The sequence below is a fragment of the Camponotus floridanus genome, unplaced genomic scaffold (genome assembly GCF_003227725.1).
Source record: "Camponotus floridanus strain SB8 unplaced genomic scaffold, Cflo_v7.5 scaffold10, whole genome shotgun sequence".
Taxonomy (NCBI): Eukaryota; Metazoa; Arthropoda; class Insecta; order Hymenoptera; family Formicidae; genus Camponotus; species Camponotus floridanus.
This window is the reverse complement of record NW_020229215.1, coordinates 2268264-2289872: the sequence shown is the minus strand read 5'-3', so window position 1 is coordinate 2289872 and position 21609 is coordinate 2268264. Positions and strand designations below refer to the sequence as shown.

At 31.0% G+C, this 21609-nt stretch overlaps 3 protein-coding genes across 4 annotated transcripts; 1 reads left to right on the top strand and 2 right to left on the bottom strand.

Annotated features, from left to right (window-relative positions):
• Positions 1-4477: 4477 nt before the first annotated feature.
• Positions 4478-13903, bottom strand: LOC105257088 (protein MON2 homolog). 2 transcript variants are annotated; one of them, XM_025409208.1, is made up of 15 exons: positions 13335-13903; positions 12897-13028; positions 12630-12812; positions 12305-12541; positions 12044-12169; positions 11733-11930; positions 11407-11653; positions 11074-11227; positions 10746-10988; positions 10389-10672; positions 7088-9419; positions 6825-7012; positions 5668-5911; positions 5419-5501; positions 4478-5342 (listed from the first exon to the last, which is right to left on the bottom strand). In XM_025409208.1, exons 1-15 carry the CDS (start codon positions 13452-13454, stop codon positions 5173-5175), a joined length of 4941 nt encoding a protein of 1646 aa, XP_025264993.1. In that variant the 5' UTR covers positions 13455-13903; the 3' UTR covers positions 4478-5172. The 2 variants fall into 2 exon arrangements, with proteins under 2 accessions (XP_025264993.1, XP_025264994.1); XM_025409209.1 differs by having other exon boundaries at positions 5419-5495.
• Positions 13904-15230: 1327 nt separating this feature from the next.
• LOC105257089 (39S ribosomal protein L13, mitochondrial) lies at positions 15231-16618 on the top strand. Its single transcript, XM_011267467.3, has 4 exons — positions 15231-15364; positions 15547-15670; positions 16086-16240; positions 16338-16618. The coding sequence occupies exons 1-4, from the start codon at positions 15341-15343 to the stop codon at positions 16569-16571; spliced, it is 537 nt and encodes a 178-aa protein (XP_011265769.1). The 5' UTR covers positions 15231-15340; the 3' UTR covers positions 16572-16618.
• Positions 16619-16849: 231 nt separating this feature from the next.
• On the bottom strand, positions 16850-19701 carry LOC105257090. Its single transcript, XM_011267469.2, has 3 exons — positions 19472-19701; positions 18239-19166; positions 16850-18064 (listed from the first exon to the last, which is right to left on the bottom strand). The coding sequence occupies exons 1-3, from the start codon at positions 19589-19591 to the stop codon at positions 16905-16907; spliced, it is 2208 nt and encodes a 735-aa protein (XP_011265771.1). The 5' UTR covers positions 19592-19701; the 3' UTR covers positions 16850-16904.
• Positions 19702-21609: the final 1908 nt, after the last annotated feature.

The following is a 21609-nucleotide window of genomic DNA, read 5'->3' as shown; positions in this document are numbered from 1 at the left end:
AGAAGAAGATTCTGATGTCTTATAAGAAAAATTAAGATGAAATTAAGGCGGAATGAAGCTTTTGTGAAAATGATTGCTAGTTGTACGTACAAGCAATGTTACACTTGACCCTTAAATGTTTAAATGTTTATTGTAATATACATAATGCGTATGAAAATCAATATAAATGTACCATTTGTCACTATCTTAAACGCAATATCGGTAACGTAAATTTATTGTGCGTCTCTTTAAATATTTTACTCCTGCGAAGTCTATCAAAGTATTTATTAAATTTGCAAAGTTCTGTCAGTCCTGAGTAATTAAGTAGCATTGCAATAACAAATGCTGATCAAACACTTAAGGGTTAAAGAGTGCATTTTAATGACAATAAATGTAAAAGTTTCTTGCAACTCTATAAAAAAAATTGAAATCGCGTAGAACAACTATTTGTGTGGCTTATCCGTAGCTCATGCTGAAGAAATAATCAGCTCTCAGCTTTTATAGTTCGTACAAAAAATATAAATGCGAGAAAAAACTGGATATATAATTATACGTATAATAATTTGATATTAAATGACGTTCTGATCGAAAAAACTTTATACTTGTATATTTGAATACCACATATCTATGTGCAAATATCTACACATACGCAAACACAAACACATATGCACAGACATATCTGATAATTTATTCTTTGATTCCCACATTCTGTCTTAAGATTTTTGATAAATTTTAATAAATATTAATCGACGAAATAGTAGTATTTTTATTGTCTATCACATCATTAAAATGTTATGTGTGAATATATATAACTATATCCATTATTATAATAGTTGTAATAGACTTTATAATCTGTTATATGTATTCGCGTAATTTATATTTCATCGTTTCTTCTATTAAAAATTTAACGATGTTATTAATTTGAATAGAAAAATACAATTTGTTAATGTCAGAAGTTAAAAAGTTTTAACAAATTATAAATTTGACTCTTGAGAAATATAAAATAGATTCTTTTTTTTTAAGTATTTAATTTTTAACATACTTATTGAGATATATAGTATTGAAATATGGATTTTGAATTATATAAAGATAATATTTTCATGCAAAAAAATTTACTTCAAATTCTGTCTTTACAAAGAGAGAGAAAGAGAGAGAGAGAGAGAGAAAAATAAGCCCTTTTTATCTTTATATATTCTTTAAGGAGTATTTCATATATCTTATCCTAATTTCAAATAATACAGTTAAGTCAAAAACTGAACATGTCAATTTTCGCTAATTGCTTTGAAATATTTTTCTAATTAAAAAATAAGAAAACAATTTAATTATGAATTTTTTAATTATTAAGAATGATTTAATTATTAATTTTTTAATTATTAATAAAACAATTTTTTTATCTAATTCTTATTTATTTCTTTATGTCATATGAACTATAATAAATAAAATGTTCATGTAATATGAAAAATTAAAGTTTGATCGGAAACAATTGATTTAGCTTTGTTTTTCACTTAACTGCAGGACGAGATTTCCTATTGTTAAATAAACTCTCTCTACAAACTATCTAATCGAGAACACGTGAACTCTTGATTCTTCTTTTCTATCGGCGTCCTATTCGTCGTGATTTTACTCTTCAAGAAAGGCTGTTACTTATAATAGTTGATTATAGATTAGCCGTTATTTTAAAGTAACGTCATTTAGGCTGAGGTTTTTAGTTAAGACCCAGTGCCTGATATTACAAACTAGAGACTGGTCGAACAATCTCGAGATTAAGACTCGAACAAGTTGCATACTCTCGTAATCATCGTATTAATTTTAAATAAAAATATTAACATTCATATACTTTATATTTAGAGTATAAATATTAAAGACCGATTTATTAAGTAATTTTTCTTTTAACATTCCTGCGTTTTTATGATCTACAGAAATTATGATAATGTTAATAAATTGTGTTATATGCGTATATATATTTTTTATTTATTTATTTATTTATTGTGCTATCACGCACGATTTTTCTGTGAAAAGAGTATTAATAGTTTATCAAAATTTATACCTTAAAAAGCAACAAATAAAAGGATATACATATAAAAGAGTATGTAACTACTCGAGCTCTTTCTCTCTGTATGAACTCTTGAAACCTCACAGTGTGCTTATCTATATTTTATTATTAGATAGTAAAAATTGCCAAATAATGACAATAAATTAATCATAGGTGATATTTTAAAACAGGGGAGAAGAATAACGTTAAGTACGTTGCATTCTGTAATTAAAATAAAAGACTTGCATATTGTTTAAGATATATAAGTGTCACTCCTACATATACATATATAGTTGGCATGCATAATCCTCGTGCACTTAATTCGATAAATTGACGAGACTATACTTTATCACTGTACTTGACATATAGAGAAATATTATTATATGATATTAATTATGTCTATTAATAATTGTAGAAGATTTCCAGCAAAAATGACAGAGACAATAATTATGGTAAAATTATATTTAATATTAAAGACTTAGAGGAAAAAAAAGAAAATTAAAGTAAAAAAAAAGAAAAAACGGAATACATAAGGAGAACATATTTAAGATAAATGTATATTTATTCCGGCAATTCGACATGTCTATCAAGTGTATGTATTAATTTTCTTTAAGATTTAATTCTTCCGAAATTGTTTTCTATTATATTAAGACAATATTTTATTTAATATAAACATTATGGAAAGATATTTTGCAACTAAGAGTTTGAATAGAGCTATACCAAAAATGCTTTTTACATATTCCGCGTATGACACACCGTATTTTTAAAATATTATTAATTATATATGTCTTTCTAGACACAAATTATTGCGACTGTCATTTATATATGTGTATGTATAAAAGATTCAATAAAAAAAAGTAACAAATGTAACTACGCTCATATACAAAATGCGTATTAAATATAAAAGTGTACTGTAACTATTGACGACAATGCTTACATGTGAACAAGTCATGGCGCTAAATTGATGAACAAATTAATTTAATTTGTAAATTAAGGCGTCTATAATGAATGTATAGATTTATATCTAGTCCCACAGAGATTTTATAGTTCCGTTGAAGATTTTATTAATTATACAGTGCACACAAAATATCATAGCGTTTATGCAAATTCGTTAAATGCTTATGTAGTTAGACTTACCACATTGAAAATATGTTGCGTAAGTTGACAACTAGAATTAAACGAATTATATATCGAAATGTATAGTTGTAAAAAAAATTGTGTTTGAACAAATTTAAAAGAACATTACGCATTATACGTAGACAATGCCAATTAATTTAAATATAGGATATTTCAAGTAGCGCACATTTTCTACCGATTAGATTTATTGCAAAATCTAAATTTAAATTAATTTTAGCAAAAATCTTATCTTAAATTCATTCTTATACTTTAATGTTCAATATAATTAACCAATAAACAGATATTATTTTATTGAAATAAAATTCATTTGAAGAATAAAATTTTTATTCTACCTATATAATTTCCAGCTTTTTAAAAAACTTAATAATTATTGAAACAAATATTAAATATATATATTTTTTTTAATTTTATCTTTAACAAGCATGAAAGAAAATGTGCGATGCTGACAGATTCTGTATACGTATATTACATATTCTAGTGAACGTTCCATACGTGCGTGTACACCCTCTACTGGATTATATTTTATTTTTAAATATAATATATGTCTCTCATCAAAATATTTTATATTTCTCTTTTCCCAACAATCTTTAATTTAACATATTAACACGTGGAATTTTATGAAATAATCTTTAATATTCAAATGCAATAAAATGATTTATAAAATTTATATAAAAATTCCACACATTCAAAGAATTAAATATATAATCTTTGCATTTTTTTATTTGGCAAACATCTATCGTATAACGTCCATATTATTTTCTTAAATAAATTAATATACTAAAAAATATTGAAGATAGGAATATTTATGATTCAGGGATATTGTGGAATCTGAAACGGAAGAGCATGAATAATGTCTGCTCGAGAGTTTTATTTAATCTGCATAGAGATTTATTTACATTCTGGTAATATAACTTACGACGCCGCGTGATTTGTAAGAATATATATATAGTATATATATATATATATATATATATATATATATATATATATATATATAGATGATAAAGTTTTATATTATTTATAAAATTACCTGTATATCCTATTACCTATATATCCTAGTGTATCTATACTCGCATTATTTACAACACCAATTAAAAAAAGCTGACTTATATGTGTGTACATTTCCTCTGCAAATATATACAGCATCCTTCTGCTTTATATATACTCGAAATGAATTATCGATTGTGCTATAGAACACATGATTTCTACACTCGCTGTGAAGAATATATGCAAGGTAATAAACCCTTTTTATATAATTTATCCTCTTTATATCATATATATATATATATATATATATATATATATATATATATATCTCATATCCTTTATATCATATATATCATATCCCTCTTTATATTATATATAATTTCAAACAGGAACGATTTCCTCTTTGTTTCTTTCTCAAGTTCTATATTTGTCATTATTTCACAACTATTTGAAGTTTAAGTTATTCGATATAACAATCCTATAACGAAATTTCTTCGCATTGATATTACAGTTAGCAATAACAAATCCTATAAAGAGATCTTTATTACTCTCTGACATCAAGTCGAAAACACAAAATATGCAAATTTATATAAAATTCCTATAATGAATGCGTCAATCTAAAAACTCTGCTCGCATTTTGATTATTGTACTGCAACTGTTGTAAAAACAATATACATATATATATGTATATATGTATCGACAGATGAGCGGAATAAATTACAGCGATCCAGCAAATTATTTTGCCTTCTTATGCGATCAAAATCGCATTTATAACAAAAGATTTAACACAATGTTTATTCTATGTGGAGCGTATAATTATATACACTCACGTTCATTAGGTTTCTACATGAAACCGAGAATATATAATCGCAGGTATATTTCATCGTGAGTCAAAATCTGACATAAGCAAAATTACTCACCTTGTACTTTAACTATATTGCGCAAATCCGTTTCCAGTTACACAAGTAAATTACTCACCCATTCTGCAGTTATTAGCGCAAGTCCATGCTCCCGGTTAAAAGAAAAGAATGTATTGGTCAAACGCCATTGGAAGTTGGCGTGTTGTTTACCGGTGCTCGCAATAAATCGTGATATTGCAGCAGAGCCTCTCGTAAAGATCTAGACACTTGTCCAGAAGTAGTTGCGATGGTGCATTCTACTAAGCATGGATATAATCCGATCAACTGTTCCCACACTGATCTTTCAACTAAAATATAAACAATCATTTGTTAAATACGTACATAATAAAGAATATTATTTTTATACACTAGGAAATAAAATACCTTTATTTGGTGGCGCTTTTTTGAGCGATACTACAAGCGTGGCAACAGCTTTAAGGACAAATGATATCTCCGACAATCTGTATCTAGAAAAGGTTTCTATAATAAATACTTAAAAATATATATATAGAAGTACTTATGATAGAAAATATCTTTTTGAAACAAAAAAATACATATATTTATTAACATAAAGAAAAATCATTTCCAACTTATTGCTATTAATAACTTATATATAACATATTATACTGTTACCTAGGCAAAGGACACTTTCCACTCCGCCTTTCGCTCTCGATGTATCGCCGCAACACTTCTTGAAATCTATGTAGAAGAGCCGTAACTGCTAATCGCCCAGCTATACCGCCCTCATCATTTTCTGGGTTACTTTTAGGATTATTTTCTGCGTCGTTATTTAATCCATCCAACAGAGAAAACTGGAGTAGAGTCTCGAAACAAGTTTTCGCGAACTCTTCTCGTAATTTTGTTTCTGCACCATTTTCTGTGAAAAGCGAAAAAATAATTTTTTTACGTTGAATAAATACACATCTCATATATAAATATACAGGGTGTTTCAGATCACCTGTACCACTCATTTAAAAACTAGAGAAGTGGTTATTTCAAAAAAGTAAAAACATTTTCTTTATAAATCGGGTGCGCTCTATCGAATGGTGATATTTTCAACTTCTGATTCCGGCCGGAAATAGGCGATTCAGATTGGATTGCATTTTTTTAAATGGAACCCCCTGTTTTTCATTGCATATTCTTATAGCTTACCTCGAAAGCTTTCCAAAACACTATAATAAATTATTTTTCCATAAAGTACTTTTCGAATTATAAGGCTTGAAATCATTTCTTAATTTTACATAAACCATAAAATATCTAAAATATTCATTTTTTGATTATCTTATCTTAATACTTTTATGTACAAAATAATGAGAGGAATCAATTGGTGTAAAGAAAACACATAATTGTTTCTAAGAAAAAATATGTAATTTGCAATTAACAATTCCATATTTTTTCTTAAAAACAACTATATGTTTTCTTTACACCAATTGATTCCTCTCATTATTTTGTACATAAAAATATTAAGGTAATCGAAAAATGAATAGTTTACAAGATATTTTATCGTTTATGTAAAATTAAGAAATGATTTCAAGCCTCATAACTCGAAAAGTACTTCATGGAAAAATAATTTATTATAGTGTGGAAAGCTTTCGAGGTAAGCTACAAGAAGAGCTTCCGGTTTGAATCGCCTATTTCCGGCCAGAACTAGAAGTTGAAAATATCACCATTCGATAGAGCGCACCCGATTTATAAAGAAAATGTTTTTACTTTTTTGAAATAACCACTTCTCTAGTTTTTAAATGGGTGATCTGAAACACCCTGTATTGCAAGATATTTAGATATTATACCAATATTCGCCGCTGTGGTTGCTGAATGTATAGAACCTTTATTTAAAAGCATCACAACTCTCAGTATAAACTGATGAGGTATATGCTGAGAATGTGGTAATACTTCGTCCCTCAGTAATTCCATAACTTGACAGTCTACTGCCTCGTCGGCCTGGATCTCTTCAACTCCTCGTTCTACAGTCAGTACACTGCAATTAACCAAAATTTTGAAAATCTTTTCAAGGTGATCAAACAAAAAAGTCGCTAAATTCATCAGAGTTTACCTTTTAGGGAATAGAAAGTCGTCCAGTGTACTTGCGAGTTCGAGCCACATACTCTGGAACTGTTCAGGATACTTCCTGGCGAGCGGTAGACCAGTGTGCAGAACAGCTAAGAGACTGGTCACGGCTAACTTCCACGTGGTCGCGGATGGACATGCATATTTCATAGACAAGGGCACATGCAACGCTTCCACGATGTGCTTCAGCACCTGGCCGTCAATCACGGCCATCTCGTGCGCGGTCTTCTGATATAGACTCACGACCATCGATAGGGACTTTTCACCAAATGGAACGTAATTCATCGTGACCCAATCGGCAGACACGCCTCTAATCTGAGAGATGTGTTTTGTTGGTATTTTACCATATGTCGGAGCCTCGCAAGCCAGCTTTGAGAAACTCAGTAACTGAAGGAATATCATTACAATCATCGTGCGTAAATTATCCGGGCCATTTAATGCTTCTTTTTGCAGAAGCTCCATAGAGTGCAACACTTCATCTTGCAAGTGAGTGAGAACTACGTCGGGCACCGATGGCAAAATGTATGGCGTCGATTCGCCATGCACTGGAACGGCCACCGCATTCTTCAGTACAATACACAATTTTTGCAAATCCGGACCAGTAAATTTGTTCCTAATATGTTGAAAAACACCTGGGAATATATGCATCAGCGCGGTCAGGAATGCCTGCGACGGCACGTAAGGTTCGGTGTCGCCTTCCTGTGGTGGCGCAGTACTCTCCATTCCGATGTTGAGCCACACGCGCCAAGTCACTGTCCACAAACCCACCGAATCATTGGATTGAATCATCTCAGTATTATCGCTTCCCTTCGGCTGAAAGAGGATCTCTTGGAAGGATTTCAATGCTGCTAATGAGACCTCGTTATTCTTGCTAAGCGCGGAATTTTCGATGAATTCCAGGAGCAATGACCATGCTCTAGGAAAATCCCCCAACATTTGCAATAGTTGACGTTTCGTATTGAATACTCTGGCTACGCCGCTCAACGTTAAAACCTGCGTTTCCGCCCACTGTTTTTGCGCTGTATTTCTGCTATGGTGAATAAGTATATTTCCGCTGGTGTCAACCTTTTCGCTACTGGCTGAATTCGATAAACTTCTTACTTTATCTAACAGCGGAAACAATACTTGCCAAAGTACCGCTTGCCACGTAGGCTGATGCAGAAGACTACCGTGCGCGGATATCGTAGAGAATAAAGTTTGACTTGCTGACTTGCGTACAGCGGGTCGCGAATCGACGCATAAATCTCCTAGTCTCGCATAGAGACACATCCAGAGTTTGTCGAATGGCGGCATGTTCGTTGTGCCAGGAAAATCGGGGAACATCGATGATGAATCCCCGCGCAAGCAAACACACAATTTTTCCTGATTTTGAAAGAAGTAGTCGCTTATGTTCCACATTAGACCGACGGCTGTGAGCGAGATATTTAGTTCTTGCGTCTGCGATCCAAATTTAGCGGCTGTGTCGACACATAGCGGAAGACATCGCCAAGGCATCACCGGTAAAAAGTCCGTTACAACCAATTGTAAACATTGGAAAGCTATGCGCACCAAAGCTTCCCCGTGATGATCGGAAACTGCTCCTATAATACCAAGGACCAAAGGCCATCCGTGATATAATGTCTCTCCGGCACCATGAAGCACTTGTAAAACACACTCCAACTGTCGTTGCCTGACGTCTCCGTGACGCACAGACGATAATTCAGACAATGGCCCCAATAATAATGTTTGTAACTTCTGATTATCACGGAGTGGTTGCGGATATTTATGCTGAAGAGCCATCTTGACAAGATATGTAATCGCTTCCACGCCCCATTCTCTCATGCGAATATGCGGATGTTGACAAACTTCTAATAGATGATTCGTTAATGGTCTCCAGAGCACTTCTACACGTGGTAAATTTACTAAACCTGTCTCCAACAATTTAGCAACGGCAAATAGCGAAGGCTCGCGATTAGAATACGCCAATTCCATAGCCTCGTGACTCAACTTGCACAAAGCATCTATTAAATGATGCAAAGCGACGTCGTCAAGATGCTGACTGCTCTCGAATAATCTGCTGAGCATGGCGCTAAGCACCGGTAAATCTGCCATAACCGCGTTCGTTAATACAGCATTCGGATCAGCCGCTGTTCTTCCAGCCTTCAACGAACCTCCGGTGGAAGGTTTTAGACCGAGTATCCAAACTAGATGTTGAAGAGTGGTGAGTACCAAATGCCACGCGCTACCGAGTATGCTACCGTGACAATGAGCCAACGATAACAGCGCACGCATGCACTGCAAATTCTTCGCAGTCAACATAACAGGACCTTGATGAGCACCTAAATGTGATCAATGATTATTCAGCAGGATAAAAGCAAAATTATATTACATATAATTTATTGTATATACAGGGTGTTTCAGATCACCCATACCACCCATTTAAAAACTAGAGAAGTGGTTATTTCAAAAAAATAAAAATATTTTCTTTATAAATCGGGTGCGCTCTATCGAATGGTGATATTTTCAACTTCTGGTTCCGGCCGGAAATAGGCAATTCAGATCGGAAGTGCATTTTTTTTAATGGAACCCCTTATTTTTCATTGCATATTCTTGTAGCTTACCTCGAGAGCTTTCCAAAGCATTATAATAAATTATTTTTCCATGAAGTACTTTTCGAGTTATGAGGCTTGAAATCATTTCTTAATTTTACATAAACCATGAAATATCTTGCAAAATATTCATTTTTCGATTATCTTATCTTAATACTTTTATGTACAAAATAATGAAGAGAAGAATCAATTGGTGTAAAGAAAACATACAGTTGTTTTTAAGAAAAAATATGGAATTGTTAATTGCAAATTATATATTTTTTCTTAGAAACAACTATGTGTTTTCTTTACACCAATTGATTCGTCTCATTATTTTATACATAAAAGTATTAAGGTAAGATAATCGAAAAATAAATATTTTACAAGATATTTTATGTAAAATTAAGAAATGATTTCAAGCCTCATAACTCGAAAAGTACTTCATGGAAAAATAATTTATTAGAGTGTTTTAGAAAGCTCTCGAGGTAAGCTACAAGAATATGCAATGAAAAATAGGGGGTTTCATTTAAAAAAATGCACTTCCGGTCTGAATTGCCTATTTTCGGCCGGAACCAGAAGTTGAAAATATCACCATTCGATAGAGCGCACCCGATTTATAAAGAAAATGTTTTTATTTTTTTGAAGTAACCATTTCTCTAGTTTTTAAATGGGTGATACGGGTAGTCTGAAATATCCTGTATATAATACATATCATCCTACCGATTGGTAAAGACGCCGTAGGTAGCGGCGTACCAACGGCAACTACTTGTTGTCTGTAATCGGGCTCGCCCATTGTCAAATTATACGCGGAATCCTGCTGTCTTACGGTCGGTATACCTTGAGGTGCGTTGTATAATACAGTTAAGGCGTAATGAGGCGGTAGCGAGGCCTTACATATCGCAGTTATGAAAGCATCGCGCGGCGGTTGCAAATCCAATTGTCCGCAAAGAGACGCAAACATTTGAATTGCTTTCAGGACATTCTCTGTCGCTGATTCATCCGTGCTACAAGATATATCCGTTTTATATTTATTCTGATTTTTTGCGTACAACATAAAATGTAATATAAGATTGTTACCTGGCATCTATTAGTGGGCTAAGAGCTGCCAGCAGACCGCACCAACTAGAATTTATTAATTGTACATGAAGCTTTCGTTCGGATTCACTCGGCTGATAGGTCTGACCTTCGGTACTATCGTCCTTCGATCCATTTATGGCTAGCGCGATCGATCTTATGATATCTAATAAACATGCATAAGCTATACTGATTCCATAACCGATCGGTATTTGCGGTGGTTCGACCTTGTCCAACATTTCTAAACTAAAATAAGTGCTGCGTTATCATCTCGATTCTTGAACCTCATCAAAAACTTTATGAAAAAATATAATAATATTATAATGCTTACTAAGTTGGTTTAGCTTGTCCACTTGTAAATGTTGCTACTACTGGTAACCAAATACCACGCGAATAAAAACCAGGCTGAGGCGATACGCCAGGCCCAATAGGCATTCCTGTGAATAACGGTGAACCTGTGCTTTGAGGTATGGCTGTACTTGTTGCTGTAAAAGAATAAAAAAGGAAAATATACAGTGTACATTTTGGATAGTAATAAAAATTCAGAAGAATGTATTTTGCATATAAATTCTTTGGAATAAGCTAAAACATATTAGAAAGATAGTGGATAACATTATATTAATTTTAATTCTGTTAAACATAAACATAATGCAATAATCTATACCTGTCTGACTCATCATCTGTGGATTCACAAAAAGACTATGTACATAAGCACCTAAGCTACTGACAATATCTTGAAAAATATTTGTAGCATGTGGTTTCAAATCATAACATTCACAAAAGTTTGTCAACAAGTCTGCTTGCACTGTCATTTTGTGTAAAACTTCCAATGCTAAAGCTCTTTGCCAGGTAGGTTTATCAGGATCCAAAAACTTCACAATTAAGGATAAGAAAATTTCGCATTCTGTCACCTAAAACATTAAAAACATTCTTTTTAAATTGCACCAATATCACATTCGCATATCACAGTGCAAATTCTGATATATTTACCAGCAAGGAATGGTATTTCTGTATCAAAATTGACACAACTCGCAAGAGCCTCATACTAATAGGAAAATAAGGTTTATCTAAAGGCGTAGCTTGTTGCAAAGATGCTGGTACTGAATTACGATACTTGATGTTGGGTGAAAATAGTTTTATCACAAGTGCACATACTCTTTCTTTCAGCAAAAAGCTAAATTCTGGATGCTAAAAATTGTATTTATGATATATATATATATAAATATAAAATAATTTTGTATCTTTCAAAAAAAGATAAATCTCTTAAACTTTTTATTTTGTATATGTATATCAACTAATACCTTAAAAAAAACTGATGAAAAATTGGTTAAAACTGATTCTAGTAATTCCAAGCCAAAAGTTCTGGTCATTTCAGTAATTCCAATCAACCAGTATGGTTGATCAGCATTTACCAATTGAACTAGATCCTAAAATAAAATTTACACAATATAATAAATATATACAGATAGATAATTATATTCTATAATATAATTATTAAAAAAAATAATGCATCACTATAATTTATATAATTAATAAAAATTATTAATTATTAATGAAATTACCTGAAACATTAAATATGCATCTGCAGCGCAAGGGCCAAGACCTTTAGGCGCTTGATTTGTTGGAATTTTAAGTTCTTCTAAATTAACTTCCTCCGAATCTAGTTGCTCAGAACTTTGTTCATCCTCGGCAACTACTCTCTCAAATACCAAAGACACTAGCTGCCTCACAGTAGCACCAGCTGTATTTATCGTTGTAGAATCTTTTGTAAAGTGCAATCGAAAACAAAGCACCAAGTTCTAAAAAATACAATCTCGGATGAAATATTTGAAACATTTTGTTGAAAAAAGAAAATTCAAATATATTCAAATGTAGATAAATCCTCACTCTTGCAAGAGTATCTCCATGTACTACAGCATTACTCGTAAGTAAAAGAGTTACAGTCTGCAAAACTTTAACTTCCTCTGTGCCAGATTCCATTAACAACCACAAGGTATCCGTAATGTATCGAGCACCTTTTTGATCTACTGCTTGTTGAGTTATTAGCCTTTGCATCATGCCTAAGCAAAACTAGAAAAGCAGACATATTTAAATTTGAAAATTTTACTCTTTATATAAATAACATTTATAAAAGCAAAATGTCATCTTTAATACCTTGATAATTTTTATATCCTTGCTCTCGCAACCTTGTACTAAAGGATAAAGTATTTGATTTACAATGTAATATATTGGTGTCCCTGGATTATTTGATGCTGTCCTCAACTTTGCAATTCCTTCCTCACATGACTGTAATAAACATATATCATAAAGATTACTAAATTTAAGCAATTATATATAAATTTCCTTTTGTACAAAATGGATCGCTCATTCATTAAATATTAAAGAATAGAAAAAAAGACAGCATAATATTGTAATTATAATTTATACTCATTAATGCAAATTTAAGCTATATTTCTCTAAATGTAATGCAAATATTCTGCAAGAACTATATTATAAATCATAGTTTATAAAAAGCCAAACTTTAAGCGAAACCAAAAACATTTATTTTCAGTAATCCAAAGTATAATAAAGCTGATTTCACATCTCATGTACCTCCTTGATTTGCGGATACTTCTTCTTGGTCTCTGAGGAGAGTACCTTAAGATCCGACTGTAAAGTCTCCAGGAACTTGGAGATGTTCTCCGGGCTGCTGGTAATAGCAGGGCTCGCCATCGTTGACACGTTACCGCTTTCTTAAAGTTCTACAGGCACGACTCGTGCAACCAGACGCATGACAGCTCGCTGTCAAGCCGAGACGTTGAGCGCCAATCAGCCGATTGACTTGAATTGACACTCTCCGGGATGCCGATTGTCGGCGTGAGGACGATTTCGATGATCCATCGGAATCGTCTCCGTCTTTCGGAGTCGCGGATCACATCGAGGGGCGGGTCGTAAATGGCATAAGGCTGCTGTTGTTAGACGCAACGCCGACGTAATCTCGAAATCCGACGAAATCCGCTCCAGTTCGGCACGCGTATTCGACACTGTTGCGTACTGAGACGTAATTATTCTCGACAATCTATACAATTACGGCGGACACTCCGATTGGAATCATACGATAGACATACGATTCGATAGACACGTATGCAACATGCAACGGCGCTGCCGCCTGCTGCGCTGTCACCACCAAGCAAGCTGCGTTTCCATGAATTTCACGCGCGTCATCTCATAAATTTAAACAGAGCATCGAAAAAAGCGCACAAAACATATCAAATGTATTATATAATGAAATGTAATCATAATGTAAAAAAATACATATATATATGTGTTTTTTTACATTATAATTACATTTCAAATTAATTTCTTCTAAAATTAATCACTTATACAGAAATAATCATTTAATGCATTATTATATGATTTTAAAATTGATAAAAAATAATATTACACACACACATAACATATATAAATAAATATAATTATAATGTAATATTCGTATATATATATATATATATATATATATATATATATATATATATACGAATATTACATTATAATTATATTTATTTATACATATTTTGTGTGTGCGTGTGTAATATATTTTTAGCAATTTTAAAATCATATAATAATGCATTAAATGATTATTTCTGTATAAATGATTCATTTTAGAAGAAATTAATTAAAAAAAAAATAAGTTGTGTATACATAAATATGAATGTCAAACACGTGTGTATATTACAATTAATAATATAATTAATAATACAATATAATAATATTAAACGTGTCCACAATATATAAAATATTAATAAATAAATGTAGTAAAATTATGATACATAAAATATTAATAAATTATGATACATAAAATATTAATAAATAAATGTAGTAAAATTATGATACAGAAAAATCAGGTTTTTGCCAGAGAGAAGCCCGAAAATGTCTGTCATTCCTCTCTCTGTTCTTGCTTTCATACATATATATTTTAGATTTAAAACAACTTTAATTTATATTTACCTAAAATATATAACATTGAGGAGAGAGATGATAAAATAAATAATTTAGAATTTTTCAGCGATTTCGAAAATAATGACAATTAGCTTCTTATTTTCTAATAATTAAAAGTTTCGACTTTTGAGAACACACACATCCAAGTGAAATAGTGAGTCTGTTCTTTTCAGCTGCACTGCTGCACTACTACTATTAGTTAGAGTGAAAGAAAGCATGTTTGTCTCTTTCTAACTTATTTCACTAGTGTAGCAGCTGAAAAGAACAGACCCAATGTATTTAAGCCTATGTTCCAAAATTCACTGCCAGCGTTGAAAATATAAGGTTGCACCCGATTGACCACGTCGCCAATTGGCCAATTCAAAATAGGACTCTCTAATTGGTTAATCGTTGCTAGTTACCCTAGGCACAGGTTGATAATAATTGGCTGTGGTCAATCGCAACGTGGTCAAATGGGACGCTCCCAAAATATATAATATACGTAACGTGAACTATAGATTTTCAGCGCTGGCAGTGAATTTTGGAACACGTTGCGATTATAACCTCAAATTAAGTAGAACACAACCAAGAATAGAATATTGCAGCAGTGTACGAGAAAAAGTTTATTGCCGGAAATTATCATGTCACTTGCACGAAGAGGACAGGTTTGCCTTTTTTGATATTATATATAATAATCTCACAATTTTCTCATATACATCTCTTACAATAGAGAATACAATAGAATATCTATCTCAAACTAATTACTTCCTATTTATGAACATAAGTTTGTAGCATAATTTTGCACGAATAATTTATTTTTATATTGATGTAAGCGATTTATTTTCAGCATTGGGGAACATTTGCCCGTATTTGGCACGTTTATGATGCAAAATGGCAGGATCCATATCGAAGTGCAAAATTATTAAAGGACTATCTCATGGGATTGTATAAACCAATATATCATCCATTGAGTAAATATATATTTTTTTTAACAAACTATATTATCTTTCTTCTTTTATTATTATCTGTTTTAAAATTGTGTAAAAAATTCTGTTAATTTCTTTTTAAAATTTTACATTCTTATAAGCAATTAAATTATTATAAAAATATACAAAATGCTACAAAGAGAAAAAAATATTTTCATTTTTACATATTATTTTATGTAAAAAAGAATAGTATACATACATATAAATTAAAAATCTTGCAATTATCATCACTAATATAGAATAAGAGAATATATTAATTAAGATTTTTATAATGACTTAAAGTTATGCTGCGATGTGTATAAATTTTTTAATGTAAAAAAAATACAAGATTTGAGTGCCATAAATAGAAAATCTAATATAATTTTATGGTAACTGTTAATAAATTGTTAATCATTTTTAGATGATTGTGGCGATCATGTAGTAGTAATAAACAGCAAGGAGATTGCCTTACGTGGCGATGAGTGGCGAAAACGTGTATATTTTCATCATACAACGTATCATGGAGGTGCTACTTGGACTCTCGCATGGGAGTTACATAACAAGGATCCAACTTTGGTAATTAATCTTTCGTAATTACAAAATGTGAATACTTAATAAAATATAAAGTGTTGTTGAATGTTTTATACTATATAATTCTATGTATAAATTTTAGATTGTGGAAAAGGCTGTATATAGCGCATTGCCAAAAAACTTACAACGGAGACACACTATGCAAAGACTACACATATTTCCAAACAACAAGATACCTAAGGATATATTGGAAAATATTAGCAATCAGATTAAACAGCTAAGACCTGTTCCAGTTCGACTAGATCATATTCCAAAGGAAGAAGTAGATAACTTCCCACAACTTTTAAAGTATCCCAAAGATTACGTCCTTAGATAATAAGTTTTACATAGATATAATTATTATTTAATGTAAATATATTTAAAAAATACACATTTTAATAACAACAAAGAGTCCTCGATTATTTTATAGTTTTATAAATTAAAAGGATTTGTTCTAGCTTTTTGTGTAAGCTAGATTAACTATATAAAACTATTTTATTTTCAATTTAATTCTCATTTATTACAATATATTAAAAATCATCACAATAAGAATAAAATATAAATAATAATATAAATATAAAATATAAATATAAATCTAAAGATATAAATATGTGTTTAATATCATACTTGTGTGAATTGCTTTAATAAGTATATTCATAGATATTTTTCATTAGAATTCTTCCCATTTTTCTGTAATTCTGCCTGATTCATCATCATCATCATTCATAATTACAGAGTAATTATGCGATGTATCCCATTTGTTTCTTCGTTGATTTTCATGTGTTTCTTCCGAGTTCAATTCTCTCGATGATTCCACATCTGTAATGCGTTGTTGGGACAAGTTTCTTCCGTATAGTTTAGATTCTTCTACATCAAAAGCATAAGAGTTTTGCAGAATAGGCATATCGCAGAACTGACATTGCGGTTCCTCATACATTTCTTTCAAGCATGGGTGGAAGATTTGCGCGCATATCGGGCAAACATAATATTCTAATAATGTTATCTGCAATAATGTTGTACTACACCTGGGTAACTTGTGACCCTGCGGACAAGATGCGACATTCCAGAGCTCATCTATCACTTCACCACATAGATCACACTTCTCAATTTCATTAAGACAAGATGCAGTCGCGTTCAATATTTCTCGAACGCGTTGATACGCGACATCCTCTTTCACCTCATCTTCGTCTGCAAGATACACTTCCAAATATTTTCTGAGTAAGCTCACGGCAAGTCTTTGATCTTTTGACAGTGTGCTCTTCTTTGTCGAATTATCGAGAAATGCGCAAGCGGAATGTAAAAATATCAATGGTAGCGCTGGCGTTATTTTGCATTTTCGTATATGATTTATATTAGGTATTGGTTTTTTCGTCGTGCACACATTGATCATCACTGTCATCCACATTGACAATTGCAATTTGTAAAGCGATAACGATTCGAGCTTCTCTATAGCAGGACACAATACCATACTTGGATCTTCTGCCTTAGTGGCTTTAAGTCTGAGCACTTCCATGCAATCCCAAACATTTATAAGATTTGTACTGTTATTAATAATAGACAATGGATCACATATTGAGCCCTTTAAAGTGAATATATGCATTACACTCGGTTCCCTCATGACTAAATGATCATAAATTATTCTTGGACTAGTTATATTAATAAACATCACTTTATTTGGCGAGTGAGCAAGTCCTAAAGACTGAACTGTTCCCTGTGTCAAATGATTTTCTATGTCAACAATGATTAAATTGTTTGACTCTGTGTTAACGATGAAAAATTGATTATCCTGTGTGGTCATCAAAAATTGCTGAGCAGCAATAGGGATTATACCTGAAACAAATATCCTTAATACTTTAAAGTCCAATTAATAATTACTTATAAATTATATAAAAATATATAAAAAATATATCTATATATAAAAATCATTAACTATACAAATAATATTTATAAAATTTTATTGTAAACTATAATTGTAAACTATAATTTTTGAAGATATCTACATACCAGAAATATTAAATCCTTGCATTTGTACATGTTGTATACTCTTCAATGTTCCTGTCAAGTTTATACATAATAATAAAAGAAAAGTGCCTTTGACAGCAAGAATGTTCACAGTTGACTCATCTTGAGAAATTATGTGTAAATAATTAATTGTTACACGATTTGGAGCAACATATTTTTCTATTGACACTATTTGTAGATCATTATCACATATAAATTTAACACCATATATTCGACCATCAAAATATCCAACGACTAGCAAATATTCATTCGTGTTAATAGTGATCCAACATAATACACTTATTCTTACAGCAGTGTTCAAATTTATTTGACCAATGGATACAGGTATTAAGCTTTCTGTAAAGTTTGAAATTCTAGGAATCTTCCAAATCAATATATCTCCATTATAATAAGCTACAGAAAAATATGCAAAGGAAGCTTCTTCTATTTTGAACAGTTCACTCCACGTCATAGCACATGCTTGCAACTGCCGCATATTTTCAACTATCACTGTATATTTATCCTTTGATTTTTTACATTTATCAAGATTAGATATAATGTTATCCTTCATATTCTTCAGCCGAAGAGATGAAATGTCACATATAGAATACCACACATTGAAAACTTTATGCAACAATTCAACAGTACCTGCTGTAGTTAATATTGCTAATACACACTGGCTGGGAGAGATCAAATTTTTTGGCGACCACATTATATTTACTATTCTGTGGTTCATATCATTTACACCATCTATTATCGGAGTTATTGTTTCTTCCATGAGAATCGAATAAATGTTTTCACGGTCCAGATTCCATATTAATGAGTCTATCTTATTCGCAAATGAACATGCTGGCAAATTTTCAGGAGGATATATAAAGGAACGAGCAAACTTGATTGTCGAGTTAGGAGACATGGGTGAAGGTTGCAGCTCCTATAAGAAAAAAGTTACTATTATAACATTACTTTTTTCGCGATCGTAATTCAAATCAATTTTATAATATATCAATTTTTTAATATATTGTGGCTAAAATTAGGCAATTATTAAATTTCAGTTTTTTCTAACCTAACCTAACCTAACCTGGTCATATTCTATGTAATTCAATATTCATTAGATTAATCATTTAACGGTGTAAATATGTATTAAATTCAAAAATTACATGTATTACAAAAACTATTTAATGCTCAATATTTTTTCCTTTTTTTATAAAAATGAAGTAACAGTGCAATGTAACTTACGAATACGTGAACGCCTTTGTCTGTGATTATGGATATTTGATTGTCGGGTGACCATTGCGTTGCGAATGGGATCGTCACCAGCGGAGAGATACTGATATTGTAAAGCTCTTCCGTTTCCATCTTTCGTTGTTAATTTCTCTTTTTTTCTTATTTTATTTCAGTTTACCGCGGACGCTACATCTTGTCACGTGTGACGCTGTCACGTGTGACACTGTCACCAGAGAGAAGACTGATAGATGTCATGGCCTGCTTTTAGGTGATCCCTGAAAGCGATACTCCCTCTATGGACATTGAAAACGTGGACATGAACTACAAAGCCAATGTCCGTGAATGTTCTCAGAGGATATAATGTGCACAATTTCTGGTTTCGTTCCGTGCTATGTGCATGAAATGCCGGTAGCACCAGAGTATAACAAGACACTTATGTATATAAATTGATAGTAAATAAATTATTCAATCGCGAAAGATACATTTCTTTTATCTAAATATATATTATTTAAATTAATTCGACTTTAAAGAAGCGTAATTTATTAATTTATTTATGAAATATTAATTTATTAATTTATTTATTTTCCGATACGAAATTTCGATACGTAACTGAAAAAACAAATTATTAAGTTCATAATAATTAACTCGCGATTCTATAATATCGAAGGTGATGTTAAATTTTGTGAAGTTATTATTTAATCGTTGACTTATCACATCAAATCTTCATTCTCTTATTCGACATTTCTTTATATTTAATTAGCAATATTTAGGAATATTATCTGATGAGAGGGACAGCGATAAAATTCTTTTGTTAAAATGATAATCTTGTACAAGAACGTGAAGAGAACGCGGAAAGAATACGGTATTTTTGCAATCATAATTTAATAATTTATTTTAAGAATATTTAGTTCCGCGCGATATGGAATTCATAAATAAATGAAGCTAACGGAAAGCATATCATTAAATTTGTAATAATTGATTCGTGATTCTGTAACGAAGGCGTCCGTCAAATTTTATAATGCTTATATTTAATCATTAATTTAGCATCGAATGTTCATATTTTATATAAAAATTTTCCGAATTTACAAACAATTACTCTTTTATGAATATTCCAAAAATATATACTACGGAAATAAATACTTTAATGAATTACTATTATCTTTTGTTAAATACTTTAATAAATTACTATTATCTTATGTTAATTACTATTATGTAATCATTATACGTATACTTTCGATAATTTTTCGTGTAATTAACATAAGAATTTACAATCGTCAATACAAATTCACATAATATAATTATAGTCATAATTGTATTTTACAATTAAAATATCAATGTTAGATTATAACTAAAATACAATTATAACTATTTATAATTTACAATTTACAATTTATAAATTTATGATGCTATCAATGTCAACTAATAATATTCCATTTATGCAAATATTTAATAACATCGATATAATAATTTGATATTGACAGCATTAACATTTGGATTTAATATTATATTTGATTTAATACACACATTTTTAAGTTTTAAAATAAAATATAACATGTTAAGATTTCTTGAACGTTAATAATTATGCAATTTCTTTAATATTTCTAAAGATAATTTTGATAATTTAAATTTTACTTTTAAACATGTTATATTTATTTTTAGATCGTTTATAAAAATAAATTCAACTTAATGAAAATCATTTTAATTTATCCCTAGGATTATTGGAATATTAAAAGAAAGAATGAATCTTACTTAATAGCCCTAACAAAACCCTACTATTAAAAGATTCTAATAATTTTAATAGCTCTAACAATCCTACTATTACAGAATTCTAATGATCTTAAGAGCCCTAACAACCCTAATATTAATAGAAGAAGTCTAATGATTCTACTTATAGCCTTAACAACCCTACTTCCTGATTAATTACAATTATTTGAGATTGGAAGAACCTAATCATCACTTCACCTAATCATGTACATATTTTAGTCACGTGCCCTAACCGTATTCTTCAGGCCAGTTGAACTTACTTTTCGTTAATCCTGGCCACTTTTTCGCTCGATCTCTAATCAGAGATCGAAAAAGGAGATAAACACTCCTTCTTTTACCGATTAATTATCGGCAAATGAGTGTAAATATTTCACGCTCATCATAAT

Excerpts from the sequence above, each read along its gene's own strand:
- LOC105257088 (XM_025409208.1), bottom strand. The coding sequence starts at position 13,454 with ATGGCGAGCCCTGCTATTACCAGCAGCCCGGAGAACATCTCCAAGTTC. Across the intron at positions 12,542-12,629 it reads ATGGAGATACTCTTGCAAGA|AACTTGGTGCTTTGTTTTCG; the intron begins GTGAGGATTTAT and ends TGTATTTTTTAG. Across the intron at positions 9,420-10,388 it reads TACGGCGTCTTTACCAATCG|GTGCTCATCAAGGTCCTGTT; the intron begins GTAGGATGATAT and ends GATCACATTTAG.
- LOC105257089 (XM_011267467.3), top strand. The coding sequence starts at position 15,341 with ATGTCACTTGCACGAAGAGGACAG. Across the intron at positions 15,671-16,085 it reads ACCAATATATCATCCATTGA|ATGATTGTGGCGATCATGTA; the intron begins GTAAATATATAT and ends AATCATTTTTAG. Across the intron at positions 16,241-16,337 it reads ATAACAAGGATCCAACTTTG|ATTGTGGAAAAGGCTGTATA; the intron begins GTAATTAATCTT and ends TATAAATTTTAG.
- LOC105257090 (XM_011267469.2), bottom strand. The coding sequence starts at position 19,591 with ATGGAAACGGAAGAGCTTTACAATATCAGTATCTCTCCGCTGGTGACG. Across the intron at positions 19,167-19,471 it reads ACAAAGGCGTTCACGTATTC|GAGCTGCAACCTTCACCCAT; the intron begins GTAAGTTACATT and ends TTTTTCTTATAG. Across the intron at positions 18,065-18,238 it reads GCAAGGATTTAATATTTCTG|GTATAATCCCTATTGCTGCT; the intron begins GTATGTAGATAT and ends TATTTGTTTCAG.